Here is a 17,544-nt window from a genome sequence, read left to right as displayed (position 1 = left end):
TCCATACATTCAAGCTGCTTTTTCACATAAAGGCCCCCGGCTTTTTGCCTGCTTTTCTTTCCTGAATGGCTTGTATAAAAGCAGCTGTCACCTTCCACAGCTTTGGGCCCAGGACTTCCTCCTGCCCAGCCACTGGAACCCAGTCCGATGCACCTGGGGACCCAGGGCTCCCTGGCCCAGGCTGAGGGACGCGGCTGCCACTTTTCTGTTTGCAGGTTCAACCAGTAGCGAAGCTGAGCATATGTCCCAGAGACACACACACACACGCACGCACACAGAGGACACTGACAAGGCCAGTTACACAGACTGCCACAGACAAGGTGCTGCCTTCAACAGCACCTACGTATAGGACTCACATAAAACATAAGTATAGACAGCCAAGTTCCCTTCCTCCTCTTTGGCTGGTAGAGATAGAAGTTCACTAGTGAAAGCAAACATATAACACTCTAGATTCAAAAGGACACACACACACATTCGCAGATCCCTTGAGTACCAGCATGGCCCCTCTGTCTGTCTGATACCAGTGCCGGGATCCCAGGCCCTCTTACCCGCTTCACGGGTCCCTTACTCGATGGCTAGTCCAGCTTGATGCTTGCTAGTAAACATGCATGCACTCACATACTCGGCCCACAGTCACTCCACACTCACGGGTCCTTCTGAATACCAGCACGGACCCTTGCCCACCTGATAACCCTGTCCGGACCCAAGGCCTCATACTCACTGGCTAGTCCAGCTTGAAGTTTGCTAAAGAATTACGCCCACACCACACCACACCAGGTTTGGGGAAGATAAAGACACTTGCCCCACCCCTCCCCCCAGTAGCTGGCACCAGGCACACCTGTGGTCCCGCTCCAGTCACCAGCACTGAGCCCCTCACTTGCCTCACTCACACCGGTCCCTCCCAGTAGCTGTTTTTTGGGGCACACACTGTTCCCACCTCAGTGTCTGGTGGCCAAGACCCTCACCCACTCCAGTAGCTGGCCCTGAGTCTCCCACTCGCTCCAGCTGCTGATGCCACAGGCCAGGGGTGCCTACACCCCTGGTCTGACTCCAGTTGCTGGCCCAGTATCCGCTCATGCCAGTCCCCCCAGTAGCTGGCACTCCGAGAACAAAGTCTGTAGGACCCTCCCTAGATCCAGAGAGCTATGGCCCCTCCAACTACTGATGCTAGGACCCCCACTCACTCCAGGAGCTGACACCACAGGCCTGGGGCACCTATACCCCTGGTCTGACTCCACTAGCTACAGCAATTCCACTCACACAGGTCTCCCCAGTATCTGGCACCTAGCCCTTGCAGCACACATACACACAGGATAGAGAGTGAGATTACCCAGAGAGATAGTTAAGAAAAGATTTAATAAGAAGATAGGACAGACTGCGGTGATCAGGCGCAGAGCTCAGTCAGACAAGCATACTGACTGGCCCCGTTTTACATGCAACTGGCCCCTTTTATACCCCTTTTTTGTCTAACCCCTCCCTTTTGTTCCTCCCCAGTCCCCCTTTCCCCTGCAGGTTCCTTCACGGGTTTGTATAGTTCTATCAATTCCCTCACTCCTCCCAGTCTGGGTCTCCCCTGGTTTGCAATCTTATTAATTGCAAAGTCCAGGTGGGTCTTCCTGGAAGTGGTGCCTGTAGTTTCTTGATAGCCCATCAAATAGTGTGACTGGTGAGGTTTGTTTCTTGTCATTGTCTCCATGTTTGTTTTGTCAGGTCTGTGCCTCTGTATGTTTGGTTTTTGTCTTCCCCTTTTCTTATCATCCCAATTTAGGAGGTCCTCCATCAGAAAACCTTGCTAGAATAAACATTCTCACACTTTCACATACCCTCATTGATTAGTGCAACTGACCAGGTTTGGTTCTTGTTACTGCCTTCTTTAAGAAGCATGGCCAGCAGGTGGAGGGAGGTGATTCTCCCCCTCTACTCTGCTCTCATAAGATCCCACCTGGAGTACTGCATCCAGCTCTGGGGCCACCAGTACAAGACAGACGTGGATCTGTTAGAGTGGGTCCAGAGGAGGGCCACAAAAATGATCAGAGGGCTGGAACACCTCTCCTATGAAGAAAGGCTGAGAGAGTTGGGGTTGTTCAGCCTGGAGAAGAGAAGGCTCTGGGGACACCTTATTGTGGCCTTTAAATATATAAAGGGGGCTTATAAGAAAGATGGAGAAAGACTTTTTGCCAGGGCCTGTAGTGACAGGACAAGGGGCAAAGGTTTTTAACTGAAAGATGGTTGGTTTAGATTGGACGTAAGGAAGAATTTTTTTTACGATGAGGGTGGTGAGACACTGGAACAGGTTGCCCAGAGAAGCTGTGGATGCCCCATGACTGGAAGTGTTTAAGGTCAGGTTGGATGGGGCTTTGAGCAGCCTGATCTAGTGAAAGATGTCCCTGCCCATGGCAGGGGGCTTGGACTAGATGATCTTTAAAGGTCCCTTCCGACCCAAACCATTCTATGATTCTATGATCATTTGTTGGTCAGGTTTGTGTCCCTGTGTGTGTTCTTGTTTATGGCTTCCTCCTTTTCTTATTATCTGTTTTTGCATTGAAAAGGTCCTCAATCAGATACCCTTAAAGAAGCAGACACTCTCCTTTCACATACCCTTACATCCATCTATCCATCACAGAACTCTAGTCATAAGAGCTATCCCACCACATTTCAATTATTGCAATGTTGTCGTAGTTCTGCACCCACATGCAGAGCTCTAGTTCCTCCTGTTTGTTTCCCAGACTGTGTGCGTTTGTGTACAGGCACTATTGTGCCTGAGAAGGTGACTACACCGAAAATAAGTATAAAAGAAGCATGAAAATTTGTAACAGTGGGGAGAAAGAAGTGGGAACAAAGCAGGAATCAAAACCTGGTTTGACACTGCCAAAAGTCACCCTGCAGACATCATGACCTCTGCCTAGGCCTGACAGAGCAGCCTCCCTGTGGGATGCTATGAGTAGCCTGCATTCTAGCTAGTGCACTGATGATACAGAGTGCATGCAGCAGGTAGGGACCCACACCTTTGGTGTGTGTATGTGACCTCATGGGGTGCTCTCTCACCAGGAATATAGGGAGCAGCATGGCTTCACATAAAGCTGGATCACCCACATCTCCCACAGGAAGTGTGTGCAAGTAGAGGTACCCGCACTCCCAGGAGAGGGTGTGCATATAACCGTGTGAATGTGTGTGTGGGGGGGATTAGAACTTCTTGGGGTTAGTTATAGAAGGGTGTTTAAAATTTTTTAAGTGTTTATTAATATTTTGTAAGTGTGTAGTATTGTGCTTTATCTGTGTCGCGAAATGAGTGATTTAGATTGCTTAAAGAATCACCGTCAAAGGTATTAGCAAAAGTGGTTTTAATATGATGTTGTAAAAGTGCGACTTAACAAAGTTCGATGGCAAGGTTCACTCTATTAATTACTGCATGGAAGAAACATACAAAGGAAAATTGAGTTACACTCGAGTTAGAATGATTCACAGAGAGACCAGAGACACAAAGGGTAAGGAAGACCCTCCCATTGAGTCACGAGGTTCAGAGTGGACCCCCTTGCTTTCTGAACTCCTTCTCAGAGAGGAGTCTAGATGCGGCTAGGTCCAAACCTAGTCTCAGACTTGGTCAACAGTTTATGTCTAAGGGATTGTATATGCAATGTTTCATTAGCATCAATTCAGCAGGCAATCAAAGTTACCAAGACAAAATCAAAGTTACCATACTACAAGGTTATGCGTGATATCGGTCGCTTACCAAAGATCTGTCGTTGGTAAAAGGTCTCTCTGCCTCGAGGAGCAACCTTGAGAGGTGCCCCAGCTCAAGGGGAGATCACTGCCATGCAGCCACGCTGCCTAGCAGGGAGGGCTCAAAGAAGGCTCACCTAGGCTGTCATATTTATGGGATAAAGTGGTTGGCTCATAGTCAAATTACATGCGATGGAAAAGGTATGCACGAGACTCCTTGTACCCACAACATTCTTTGTTCCTTGATAAATGAGTCTTGGAAAAGCCACCCGCTATTCATGTGTCAATCGCATGATTGGCAATCCAAGCTCATATGCATCGATGCTCACTGTGTCACTCTGCTCCTTTGTGGGTTTTCAGAGAACAGATTGAAACTAGGGGAGTTCACACCTGGCTACGGCTCAGGCCTTTACCCCTTCCGGAGCCTGCACCAAATCACCACCAGTCTGGTTAAGGGGTCGAGCACATCCGTCACGATCTGTTGAATTCCTGATATTGATCCTGAATGTATAGCTCACTGATTGCTGGCTAATTATGTCGTTAATAAATCAATAAACCATTTGGATCCTGATTTGATTTAAACTACATGGGTTCACCAGATTTTTTCCTGCAACAGAAGTATGAGGGCAGCGAAAAGGAGGGTGAAGACATGGGAAAAGGAGTAATTTATGCAAATCATGGGATCAGGGCTGTCTGGAGGCACCTGCCGGACAGCCCTGAGCTAGATCACTGCAGCTTAAATCAAGACGTTAAACGAAGCCTGTTGTTCTGACCATGCCATGCAAATCTAACTTTCTTCTGTGCTCAGGAGGATGGGAGGGAAGGGGGGCTGCTTTCCCTAGCTAGCGGAAGAACACTCTGACAGGATGGGTCAAGCATCCTGGTATCACCATATCAGTGCCCGTTCTAGTCATGATGGCATTTTGCTAATCAGTGCCTAACATCTGACATAGTCGGCAGGATCCTGATCTGAAGTCAGCAGACTAAACGAGTATGTCTGGGAAGGAGGGTTTGGTTACAGAGGGAAAAGGCCCTCTGGGGGAAGCAGATGGGTGCTTGGAATGGGTAGGGAAATTGATGGAAAGGTATGTGCGGGAAGGGGGGGGCGGCATGGACAGATCCTGAGCCATGATCCTCCTGGATGAAATGGAGAAATTGGATGGGAAACATAGTCACTAACTACTCTAAGAATGAGAAATTATGTAAGGCCACCCCAGGATTTCTGCATCACTGCAGCCCCCCCCTGGTCCCACAGCCTGCAGCTCTGACTCCCTGGATTACTGATAGGACCTGTTGCTGTCACCACACTGCCTCTAGTGCTGTGGGACTGTGCCCTGTTGGTGAGGTCATTGCTTGGCCTGTGTTGTGGCTGCCCTCAGCTTCTGGCTCACCTTCCTTGAGGGGGCAGCCCTGCTCTTGCTGCTCCCTGACAGGTGTTTCAGTACCTAAGGCAGTCTCTTAAAGGTTAAAAAGTGACCCCACTTGATGAGTAGGTAGTCTAAATGATCGTTTTAAAGTAGGCAGGGCTTTAGCAATGATAAAGAATACCCATTCATGTCATTACACACTAGCTTACGTACATGACCAGTTCTGCTCATTTGTTACCTGAGAGAGGCTATGAAATTCTCAGGGAACAGTAAGAGTGACTGCTTTGTGAGGGAGGGCAAGCTGGGAGACAAGGGAGACAAGGGCGACAGCAAGGCAGGCCAGGGCAGTGACCTCACTTACAAGGTGTGCAGCCCCACTCTCAGGGTGCAGTGAGGGCTGGCTGCTCCCTAAGGGAAGAGGAGCCAGGAGCTGAGCATGATAACAAGGCCAGCAGAAGCAGTGACCTTGCCAGCAAGGGCCCAGTCCTACAGTACCTGAGTGAGGCAAGCAGGGCAGGCCCGGGGATGGTAGCCGGATTCAACCAAGAGTCCCAATTGCCAGGCAAGTCTGTGCTGATGAGGCAGGTCTGAGGCCAGACTGGGAAGTCTGTCCCCAGGTCAGGGTCTGCATCAGTGGGGCCTATGGCCAAGTACAGGCATGGCTGTGGTGTAGTTGTAGCTCAGGTGGGGGACAGCTGCTGGAGCCTCAGCTTAAAAGCAGCTTCCAAGGGAAGTGGGGGTGGGTCTGGCTGAGGCCTCCCAGCAGAGCTACCTGGGCATGATCTCCCCAAAGTCACCAGAGGGAAGGGAGGGGGGGCTGCCCTCAGCTGTGCTATATCTAAGTTGGCCCTGAGCCCAGGCAGCTGAACCTCCAGGAGGAGGGGCCCTTAAACCCACAGTATCTACCTGGGTGAGGAGAGCAGAGCAGGTCCGGTGACAGTAATCAGGGTCAGACAACAGTCCAGATGGCCAGGCAAGTTCATAGTGATGGACTGTCTCATTTTTGAAGTCTGAAATATTGCAGTGTTTTACTGAAGGCTGATTGTTAAGAAACATTTCCAAACTATGAAAGCCAAATCATATCATCTCTCTATGTACAGAGGAAAGATTCCCAACAAAACCATACCAGGTGCTGGACAATGCTGCAATGAACACAGGTTATCTATGTGGATGCAGAAGATTAGCCATTACAAGAGAAATTAGTGAAATGTCTTGAAATGCTTTATCACCTATAGACTGATGACAAAGGTTCCCTTTTCACACAAACCATGATTAGCAAGGGCTTGAATGAAAGCTGAGAGGCAGAGGCTCAACCTAAATAAGATGGCAGTGATTCTGGGAACAGCAACCTAGGTGATAACAGGTATGATATCAATCCCTTCAACTGAGAAAGGTCTGGGGAAGACAGTGTTTTAAGAATGAACATTTGGGGCATGTGTGTGCATTTGAGAAGATGAGAAAACAAGAACACTATACATACTCAAAATCCTTCTTAAAATACCAAATTTCAAAACCACTTCCCACTTCTTTCCCTAAATAGAACAAAGTACTCATTCTTCCTTCTACATTACATGTCAAGTAAAGTAACTTCTAAAAGAAAGCTGTATCTTAGATTGCCAGAGCACAAGAACAACAGCCAATAATTTTCCCCTCAACAGTGAGAAAATGTTTTCCACAGCCAGGGAGCTCTAACAACCAAATAGATATTTACTGCACTTTACACACACACACAGAGAAAAAAACCCAAAAACCACTACTGTAGAACAAGCATAAGAGAGTTCAACCAAAAGCCATCTAAAGAAAAAAGCAACAGATAAACAAAAGCGGGAGGAAAGCAGCACCTCGACGTCAGCATGTTCACATGAAGGGAGATTCACTAGAAAATTTTTAAGGCACTCCCTGACATTTTGCATTCTTGTTTGAAGAGGAGGGAGTGTAGTCAGAGCATCCCTCCATGGTTTTGCAGCATCATTTCTCTCCTCTCTTCCAAGTAAGACATTCCAAATCATCTCCTTAGAGTCACACTGCAAACATCCCTAATCCTTCCCCAGTCAGGCTTCTGACCAGCATGTGGTTTGGGATGGTTGCTGACAGTAACTATTGCCAGATGACCACCTTGCTGATGGATAGGGCAGGATGTCCAGACTCAGATCCGTGGCCCCCCCCTACATCTTGCATCTCATTCAGGTTTTCAACTCTATGTTTAGCTGATATCATTCTATCTGAATTTCTGATATGAAGCAGATACCATATAAGAAGACCTGATGAGTGGTTTTCAAGTGCAAGAATCTTGAGGAAAAAAAGATTTAAAACCTTTTTCTCAGACAACATAGGTTAAAAAGATTATGTGTGCATGCAGGTTTCATTTTGCCAAGGTAACATTGAGGGTGAAGAACAGGGGGTATAAGCAGCATGAAAATAAGAGCAAAAGCTTTTTTTTTTAAAAAACTAGCTCAGATTTCCAAGGGTTTGTATGTTCACATTCATGCTTATTAGTACCCTGATAAAGCATTATTCTTTCCTTTCAGTGACAAAGCAATCATTCTTTTTAACACCATATAAATAAAACTTCTGACATAAAATTTCGGTCTCTCCAGCTGTCCCAAAGCACAACCCCCACATAAAGCGGGAAGAATACAAGAAAAAAAGCAGGCAATATGTTTTAAGTAATTTTATCCTGGAATGAAATAGCCCACAGCACAAACAACACATTTTTGAGTGTCTGTGATGCTACTTTAAGATAGGCATGAAAATATGTGTGTTGTAGCATCATTTCATTACATAGAATAATGATTCTATGATTCTATGATTTCCAATATGGAAAAATAATGCAGACATAGAAGGGAAGTGTTAGGACATGGACTGAGCTAAAAAAATAGAACTATCTATTCAACTACAAAGAGCAACTGAAGAGTTTTTAATATTGAATTCAAGTCACTTAGTGTAATGTTTGCATTGTTGCTTTTAGACACAGGACAGCTACATTTTGCTGCATGTCATTGCATTTCACTGAATTGAGGCTGTACTGTACACAGAGTTATCATTATCGTGTCTGTTATCAGTCATTTTAACTGAGACAGGATTACCAGACATATCCTCACCATAAAAACTACAAGATGTTAGGCCTGAATTGCCTTTCAACTGCATACAGGCAAATCCAGGGCATTTTCAGTAGTGTTTATACACTGATACCAACAGAAAAATCAGGACAGGGGAAGAGACGATGGTATATGTGTGTGCATCTCCAGCTGTGTGTGTGCATGTGTGTGAGTGTCTTCCTCTGTGCATCTGTGTATGTGTATACATATGCATCTGAGTGTCTCCTTCTGTGGGGGTGTGCGCATGTGTGTGTCCCTGCGTGTGAGCATGCATCAGTATCTACCAATGTGCATGTGTGTGCATGCACAAGTATCTCCGTGTCCACGTGCATACACTCATGACTGTCTCCCTGTATGTTTACGGGCGTGCCTCCCTCTGTGTGTACACATCTCCCTGTCTTCCTGTCTGTGTGCATGTATATGTCCTCCCTGTGTCTGTGTGCATCTCCTTCTGCATGTACATCTCCCTGCGTATGTGTGCATGCTCTGTGTGTGCACATCTCCCCCTCTGAGTGTGTGCATCTCCCTCTGTGTCCATGTACATCAGTGTCCTCTGTGTGTGCATGGGGGGGGGGTCTCCCTCTATGTCTGTATGAATCTAAGTGTCTCTGTGTGTGTGCACACATCTGTCCCTCTGTGTGTGTGAGCATCTCCATCTGTGTCTGTGCATGTGTTGGTGTGTCTCCCTCTGTGTGGGTGCATGCTAGTTTCTCCCTCTCTGTCGCATGTGTGTCTCCCTTTGCATGTATCTGTATACGGGTGTCTCCCTGTGTCAGCCTCTGTGAGCATGCATGCACAAGTGCCTCTGTCTGCATGTGTGAAGGCATGTTTCTCCCTTTGTATGTGCATGAGTCTCCTTCTCTCCTATTGCACGTGCATTTGCTCAGTGGATACAGGGAGAGCAGTGAATATCATCTACCTTGAATTTAGCAAGGTGTTTGACATGGTCTCTCACCCCATCCTTGTTGGCAAGTTGCTAAGACTGGATAGATGGACCACAAGATGGGTAGAAAACTAGCTAAACTGCTGAGCTGGAAGTAAAGACAGCTTGACAGGGTCCTGGATAACCTAATCTAAGATCCTGCTTTTAACAGAAGGTTGGACCAGATGATCTCCAGAGGTCCCTTCCAACCTAGACTTTTTTATGAGAGGGAGACACACATGCACATATGTGTGCAGAAACATTCATGCATACATGCTCGCTTGCTACAAACATACCTATAGAAGCCTTTCTTGTTATTCTTGACATCTCTTGCCAGTTTGAGCTCCAGCTGAGCTTTTGTCTTCCTAACTGCATCTCTGCATGCCCAAGCAATATTTCTATATTCTTTGGGAGTTTGTCCCCTTTTCCATCTCTCATATGCTTCCTTTTTTGCATTTGAGCTCTCTCAGTAGCTCACTGTTTAACAAGGCTGGTTTCTAGTTATGTCTACTCCTTTTCCTGCTTAGGAGGATGGACTGCTCTTGTGCTTTGAGAAGGCTGTCTCTGAAAATCTCCCAGGACTCCTGAGCTCCTTTGCCCTCCAAAGCAGACTTCCATGGGATCCCTCATAACGGTTCCCTAAACAAGTTGAAATCAGCTCTTCTGAAGTCCAAGGTCTTTATTCTGCTATTTGTCTTCCTCATGCCCCTTAGGATCTCAAACTCTGTGATCTTATGGTCACTGCAGCCAAGGCTGCCATTGACAGTCACATCTCCAAACAGTCTTCCTTATTTGTAAGCAGTAGGTCCAGAAGAGCACCACTCCTAGTCAGCACATCCAGCAATTGCATTAGGAAGTTGTCCTCAATGCATTCAAGAAATCTCTTAGAATGCTTGTTCACCACTGTGTTGCTTTCCCAACAAATATCAGGGTAGTTGAAGTCCCCCATAATAACCAGGGCCTGCAGACCTGAGGCTTCTTTAAGTTGCCTGAAGTTGTTATTCTGTTTGTGTGTATCTCCCTGTATGCACATACGTCTCCTGTGTGCGTGTGCAACTCTCCCTGTGTTTGTGCGCACAAGTGTCTCCCTGTGTGAGCACATGAGCATTTCCCTCCGTGTGTACATGTGCATGAGTGTCCTCCTCTGTGTGTGTGCATCTCCATCTGTCTGTGTCTGTATACATCTCCCTCTGTGTGTTGGTGTGCACAAATATCCTCCTCTGTGTGTGTGTACATGAGTGTCTGTGTGTGTCCACAACTACCTGATTGGAGGATACAAAGAAGATGGAGTCAGCCTCTTCTTGGAGGTGTGCAGCAATAGGAAGACAGGCAATGGACACAAGTTGGAACATGGGAAGTTCCAATTAGGAAAAAAAAATTTTACCATGAAGGTGGTCAAATACTGGAACAGGTTGCCCAAAGAGGTTGTAGTATCTCCACCCTTGGAGGCGTTCAAGGCCCTGAGCAACCTGATCTAATTAGACTTGTTCTGAGCAGGAGGTTGGACTAGATGACCTCTGGAAGTCCCTTTCAACCTAAATTATTCTATGGTTCTATGAGTGTGCATGTGTCTGTGCATGTAAGTGTGTCTCTCTATCTCTGTGGACACTGCTTGTAAAATATGTTTAGCTGTTACTGTTACTGTTTAGTTACTCCCAAAATTTGAAGAGGGTTTAATAATATAGTCTTGATCTTGATATTTTACCTTTTGGCAAAAATGGAAAACTTGTTTTCAAGAATATAACTAACAGGATTTTCAGCAACATCAAAAAAATTCAACTTCCTGATTACACAAATAGGTACACGACTCATTCTCTGGTAGCAAATATTTAAATGCACTTAATAGATTTTCACAGATCCAAAATGGTCTTTTCCCAGGGTAGGGGGTGGGATAGGAATCATTTCTTCTCCCTCATCTACACACCACCTGATTTGGTCTGTAAAGTATCTACATTTTCTTAACACTAGAAGATTAATCACAGATCATAATACACATACACTTTATATAAGTTTGAAATTATAACTAACAATGAACCTTCATCTGCTATGAGGATCCGAACACATTGTAAAACCTAACCATTTAATTTTGGTACCCAAAGGAGCTAAACTCTTTGAACAAACTGGTCCTAACTGTTCCAAGTGCTATAGTTGCAAACAAGCTTTTCTGACTGCAACATCATCTCTAACAGATTGCTCAAAAACTGAATGTTTAGCACAGGATCTGTGTTAATGAAGACCAAAACTTTTGAACAACCCCCCAAAGCTCCATCCCTTTTCAGACAAAAGACAAGAAAGAAAGTGAACTCCCCTAATCCAATGGCAAGATCTTGGTACACAGTTACCAGGACTGTGATGAACCGAACAAGTGATAAAGGTTCTATTTCTTTACTGTACCTAAGAGTTTCCAAGTCACAGGCAATGTAAAACCTTTTCTTTCACAGTAATACACTAAGTCAATTTTATTATGAGATTATCAGAAGTGTGGGAGAGCTAGGAGAGGATTTGGGATCAGACTTCAACCTGAGCTGTTCAACTACACCAAGAATGTCCAATTTCTAAACAGCAGAATTGAAATGAACTTTTGTCAAGTAAAACTTCCCTCCCCGAGATCACTTATATCTGGAGGGTTTTTTTTCTGTTAAATATCATCTTGTGAAAGGCCCACATAACTGGGGAGGAGAGAAAGCTATATAAGAAGCGATCTCCAATACACATACACAGATATTTCTGCAATATATAAACCAATTCAAATGTAAAAATTAAAATTCTTTCTAAATTTTTAACATGGTATTCCTTTAAAACATTTCCAACCACAAATTACAAGGGAAAGTGGTGAACCCTGTTGTGTATAAAATATATCTAATTTTAGAGTAAGATTTCTAATGGTGTAAACATCCATATTACAGACTTCCATAAGTCATCTAAGTAACTCCCCAAGACATAAGCACAGTTACAAATATATTCTAGGAAAGGACTAATTAGTCTATTTCTCCAAGCTCCAATCCCAAAGAATGAGCTCTCATTGTTTGCTGTGCTCCCTGCACCAATGCATAATTACTGACTTCATATATATAAAACCTATGTTATAGATATGGTTATTATATGTAGTTATATAGGTTTTTAATATATTATATATATAATAGCTCTTATTGTCATATGCAAACAATGGTGAAAAAACATCTAAGACCCCGATCCTGAAAGCACAGTTGTGTTTAAAATTTAATCATGTGGGAAATCCCAATGCAGTCTAGAAGACAACTCCCACGTTTAAAAATAAACACATAAACTTAAGTGTTAGGGCCTCAGTCTTGAAAACATCATAGCTCCAAAATAAAAGTGAATTGAGTGGTCAAAAGCTGTTCCTCAGAGGGATATCATCATGTAACCATTTTTAACAGGAAATGGACCTGACACTTAAAAAGTCAGGTGTCAAATGGCCAATATACAGAGATTATTAGGAAGAAAGATAGGGTTTCCATAAGATGATGTTTTTCCAGCATTTTTGAGTTACCAACATATACAAGAATTTAAGAAGCCATATCAGTCAATAATAGTTTCAAAAGATGCTGACAGTAAAGGAAAAAAGTAGTCAACCAGCTAGGGGCTGCTTTGGATTTATATACGCATGTAATTTTGGAACTGAATGCCACTCCTGAAGGACTGCAAGTTTCCCCACAAAATAAATATTCTAAAAATCAAACACTTGATGCTTACAAAAGTGTGTCAATTTACTTTCCAATACCAATAAAGCCAAAGGACAGTAAGAAGGCAAGCAGCCAGCTACTCATTAAGGAAATTAAGTAAGAGTACATCACCCATACACTTATGCTATCTACTACATTTATCAACAGATAAGCTGTATCGGGGGCTGTTTCTTTACCAAAGAGATCAGAGCTAACCATAGACAGTCACTGAATCTCACATAATATTTTGGAGGATCAGCTAAACAGAGTAACTACAATCAAAGTTACACAGCCCTGGTATTATTCAGAATACAACAAAAGTTTATATAATAGTACAGACATATTTAAAGGCACAGGAAAAAAAACAGTAATCTCAACTTAGAAAAAAACAACATTATACCAACAGGCTAGGAAATACGAAGACAGCACAGATACTATATTAACAATGATTATACTAAGAACAAATGTGCCCTCTCAAATTTAATTACAGCATTTCTTCTCCAGCAGCATAATTTATAATGCCACATCTGATGCTAAGAAAAAAAATATATATCTGAAAGGTCTCAAAGGATGGAATAACTTTAAACGCTTCTATCCTAACACCCAACTCGGGCTCTGTGGCAAGACCCATGCACCCCTTTGAGCCACACGGAGCAAGAGAGTTCAGAAACTTTCTCCAGCAGTCCAGTCCACTCAACGACTCCAACACCAGAAATACAAGGAGAAAATACGCAGAGAAGGAAATGGCTTCTCAATAGTCCTGAAGACTCCACAAACCCCCGGTCTTGGTGAGTCTGTTTCTCTTTCCCCCCGATACACTCCAAAGTTTCAGCTGTTCGCCAGGAGGTACAAAACTTGAACAAGAGCCCCAACAAGTTTATTTGTTTTGCTATAACCCTAGCAGAGTTTTTGCTCAGTGCCTTTTCCGGGAGCCCCGACGTCTCCCCCGTGTGCGCTGCTGCTCTCATGTCACCCCCGGGGACTCAGCACCCTCCGGGCCGCGAGACGACCACTCAAGAAGGTCACAAGCTCTGAGGGCAGAGACACCCCAAAGGAGACGGAGGGCGATACCACGACTCTGGTCTCTCCCCCATCCCCGCGTGTTTTACCGCCTGGCGTCCAGACACCCGTCGTGTCTCCCGTAGGGACACATACCCGGCGGGGCGGGCATAACTCCACTGAAGTGTTGCGGAGGGTGTCAACTTCTGGGACCTTTGGGGGAGAAGATGAACAAAGGGGTAGTCCTGGGGGGGGGGGGGGAATAGCCTTCCCCGCCCCAAAATACTTCCCCGCTTCACACGCACCGCTTACCTGACACAGGGGCTCTGGTGCCCGGGGCGGCGATGTGTCTGCCTCTGCCCTGGCTCTGAGTTCCTTGCTCCGGGAGGCTCGGCCTGTGTAGGGGTGGCGGCGGCTGCTGGCAGAGGGTGGGGGGAGGCGGCTGCTGGAAATGAGCGGCGCCCCCGTTCATGGCGAAGCTGAGGAAGCTGGAGTGGATTCGGGGGGGCTCCAGGAGGAGGAAGGGAGCTGGGGGGGAGGCGACGGCTGCGGCAGCGATGGGGGAGGGGGAGGAGGAGAAGAAGGCGGGGGGCGGCAGCGCAGGAGGGGGGAGGGAGACGGCGGAAGGAGCCACCAATCTGCTGGTGAGCCCAACTCCCCTACCCGCTTCTCCCACCTGGCGGGGGGGATCCGATCGATCTTCAACGCCGTCCTCCCCGGACTTTGCGGATTCCCGGTCGTGGTTCCGCAGGCAGGCGGAAGGAAAGAGGCGGGAGTCGGGCTGCACAGCGCAAGGTTGCGAGTTGGCGGCGATCGGCATCACTTCCCCCCGCCCGCCCCCAAGCAGTTGGCAGCAGACGGGGTCCCAACTGCCCAGACAGCGTACGAGGGGTGGTGGGCACGGCAACAAACTTCCTTTCGGTCTCCCCTCACCTGCGAAGTAGCAGCGGAGGCAAGGGGGCTGCCACCGCTCGTTGTCCCCCGGTACAGGCTCAGGGGCACTGGGCGGGGGCTGATCCTGCTAGCTCGGCAGGGGAGGCGATTAGCTGTGCCTCACGACTCAAAGGGCTAGGGCTCAGTGCAAGAGAGAAAACAAAGGCAGCATAGAAGGCTATTATATCTCTCCCTCCCCCGCCTCCGCCCTGGAAACAATAACAGCACTACACCAGGAGAGCGAAAGAAAAGGGTATCCGAATCAGTGAAGTCCGTCCCCCCCCGCCCTTCCGTCTCGGGGACTTCCTCTGCCGTCTTGGCCCCCCCTCGTACAAGACGGCAAGGTCCACTTCTCAATCCCGGCCCTGACCGGAAGAGGGGGGTGATTCCCCGCGGGTGCCTGTTCATGTATTAGATCCGCCTTTGTGTGTGTGTGTGAGCTTTCCCCTCCCTATGTAGGGAAGGGGCAAGTCCTCTATCCCCTAACGCTGGTCTGGCTGCTCTCAGGGAAAAAGTTGCTTCCTTCCTCCTCTGCCATCGGCCTCACCAGCCCAGCATAAATTATACACAGTGAGAAAGAAGAGTGCTCAGCTCGCAGCCAGCCCTGCATCCATACCAACTCTGTCCACTCAGATCCCAAGGCAGCAGAGGGGGCCAGTGCCTTTCTGGAACACCAGCTCCTGCACAGGACAGAATGTGACAGCCAGGGGAGGGCCTCATCCCCACCAGACACACAAACTTTTCTCCCCTTGTTTTGTTCTCCCCTCTCCTTCCTTTCTCCACTTCTTTTCCTTCCATCCCACTCCCACTGCCAGCATTCAGCTGCACCAGCAGGTCTCAGCCCAACCACCTTGGGTATCCCTTGGCCATGCTGGAAGGGGAAAGCTGTCCTGCATCATACAGCACTTGAGATGCTAGGGCACATCCCTCTCCCAGGCCTTGCTCCCTTCTTTCCCCAGACTCTACTTGCCCCCACTCCCAGCGGTGGCAGTGACAGATGTCTCAGCAGTCAAGAGCCTGGCGCTGAGCTCAGACAGAGCTCCACTCATCTTTATCTTTTTTTCCCTTCTCCTTTAAAAAGCTTATGACCAAAGCATACAAGCAATGGAGGGAGGGCAGCTCCACATGGATTGCCACATGTGCACACAGAAAACAGAAAGCCACTGGCTAACAGTACTGCCTGTATGGCTCAGCGTATACTGGAGCATCTCAATATGAGGAAAGGCCAAGAGAGATGGGGCTGTTCAGCCTAGAGAAGAGAAAGCTCGAGGGGGATCTCATCAATGTATACAAATATCTGAAGGGAGGGTGCAAAGAAGACAGAGCCAGGCTCTTTTCAGTGGTGTCCAGTGACAGAACAAGAGGCAACGGGCACAAAGTGAAACACAGGAGGTTCCGCCTGAACATCAGGAAGCACTTCTTTACCGTGAGGGTGACCGAGCACTGGGACAGGTTGCCCAGAGAGGTTGTGGAGTCTCCCTCCTTGGAGGTAATGCAAAAGCCATCTGGGCATAGTCCTGGGCAACTGGCTCTCGGTGGCCCTGCTTGAGCAGGGGGGTTGGACCAGAAGACCTCCAGAGGTCCCTTCCAACCTCAACCATTCTGTGATTCTGTGTATGTGTGTGTGCGCACATGGCTATAAACTCAACAGGGAAGGCTTGAAAGGGTTTGGTAGACTTTTCCAGCCCTGGCTCCTTGCGATCCATGCACTTTCGATTAAATGAGCCTTTGTCTTACCAGGGTGGCCCTGGTTCCTGGGAGATCTGCACAAAGCCAGGGAGTCTCTGCCTGCAATAAATATGCAGCAATCAATCGTGTTGGAAAGCCCTGAGTAGACCAGATGCACCGAACCTGCAGTTGTCATTGTCCCCTTTGCTCTGCTTCATTGATTAAGACTCAAGCATGTCCTTTATGCTCCAGCTACCCCTAGCTTCTCCCATCACTCCAATTCAGAAGCACCTACAAGTGTCTCCTCACACCACCCCACCCCCCCCCCCCACCCTCCCGCATGCAATGAGTTAGCAGGGAGCTGCAGGGAATGTCTGTAATTGCAAAGGCCTCTCCAGCAACAGGGCTGCCTTTGCAGTGATGTATTTCTCTCCCTTTCAGCCAAATGCTTTGCAGGCGGGGCAAGGAGCAGGGTGGGGGTGGGAGAAGAGGGAACTCCTGTGATCATTCGATTGGGCAGCCGGGCTATTGCATGGGGCTGTGCGCCGGCTGCAGGGCCGGCTCTTCATCCATTACATGCAAGCGCTTGCTGCTGTTTGGGGAGAAGAGTTGAGCAGTTGGAAAGAGCAGGGCACAGTGGCGGGGACAGGAATCAATTATTTACAAAAAACAAAGGTACCTTGGGCTCGTGGCAAGGTTTTGGTAGCAGGGGGGAGGGCCGGTGCAGAGGTGGCTCCTGTGAGAAGACACCAGAAGCTGCCCCCATGTCGGACAGAGCCAGTTTCAGCTGGCTCCAAGACAGACACACCGCTAGCCAAAGCTGAGACAATAAGCGATGTTGGGAGCGCCTCTGTGATAACACATTTAAGAAAGGGTAAAAAATGCTGCGCAACAGCAGCTAGGAGAGAGGAGTGAGAATATGTGGGAGAAACAACTCTGCAGACACCAAGGTCAGTGAAGAAGGAGGGGGAGGAGGTGCTCCAGGCGCCGGAGCAGAGATTCCCCTGCAGCCCGTGGTGAAGACCATGGTGAAGCAGGCTGTCCCCCTGCAGCCCATGGAGGACCCCACACCGGAACAGGCTTCTGGCAGGAACTGTGGCCCATGGAGAGGAGCCCACGAAGAGCAGGTTTTCTGGCAGGACCTGTGGCACTTG

General features: G+C 47.5%; 1 protein-coding gene across 1 annotated transcript in view; it reads right to left on the bottom strand.

Annotated features, from left to right (window-relative positions):
• The window catches only part of LOC143171863 (E3 ubiquitin-protein ligase RNF38-like), a 207,014-nt gene extending 192,405 nt beyond the window's left edge, over positions 1-14,609 (bottom strand). Inside the window, exon 1 of the mRNA XM_076360971.1 lies at positions 14,102-14,609. Coding sequence (XP_076217086.1) covers positions 14,102-14,609 — 508 coding nt within the window. The remainder of the gene's footprint in view (positions 1-14,101) is intronic.
• Between the last annotated feature and the right edge of the window lie 2,935 nt (positions 14,610-17,544).

Source organism: Aptenodytes patagonicus, chromosome W (genome assembly GCF_965638725.1).
Source record: "Aptenodytes patagonicus chromosome W, bAptPat1.pri.cur, whole genome shotgun sequence".
NCBI lineage: Eukaryota > Metazoa > Chordata > Aves > Sphenisciformes > Spheniscidae > Aptenodytes > Aptenodytes patagonicus.
This window is presented reverse-complemented; position numbering and strand designations above follow the sequence as displayed.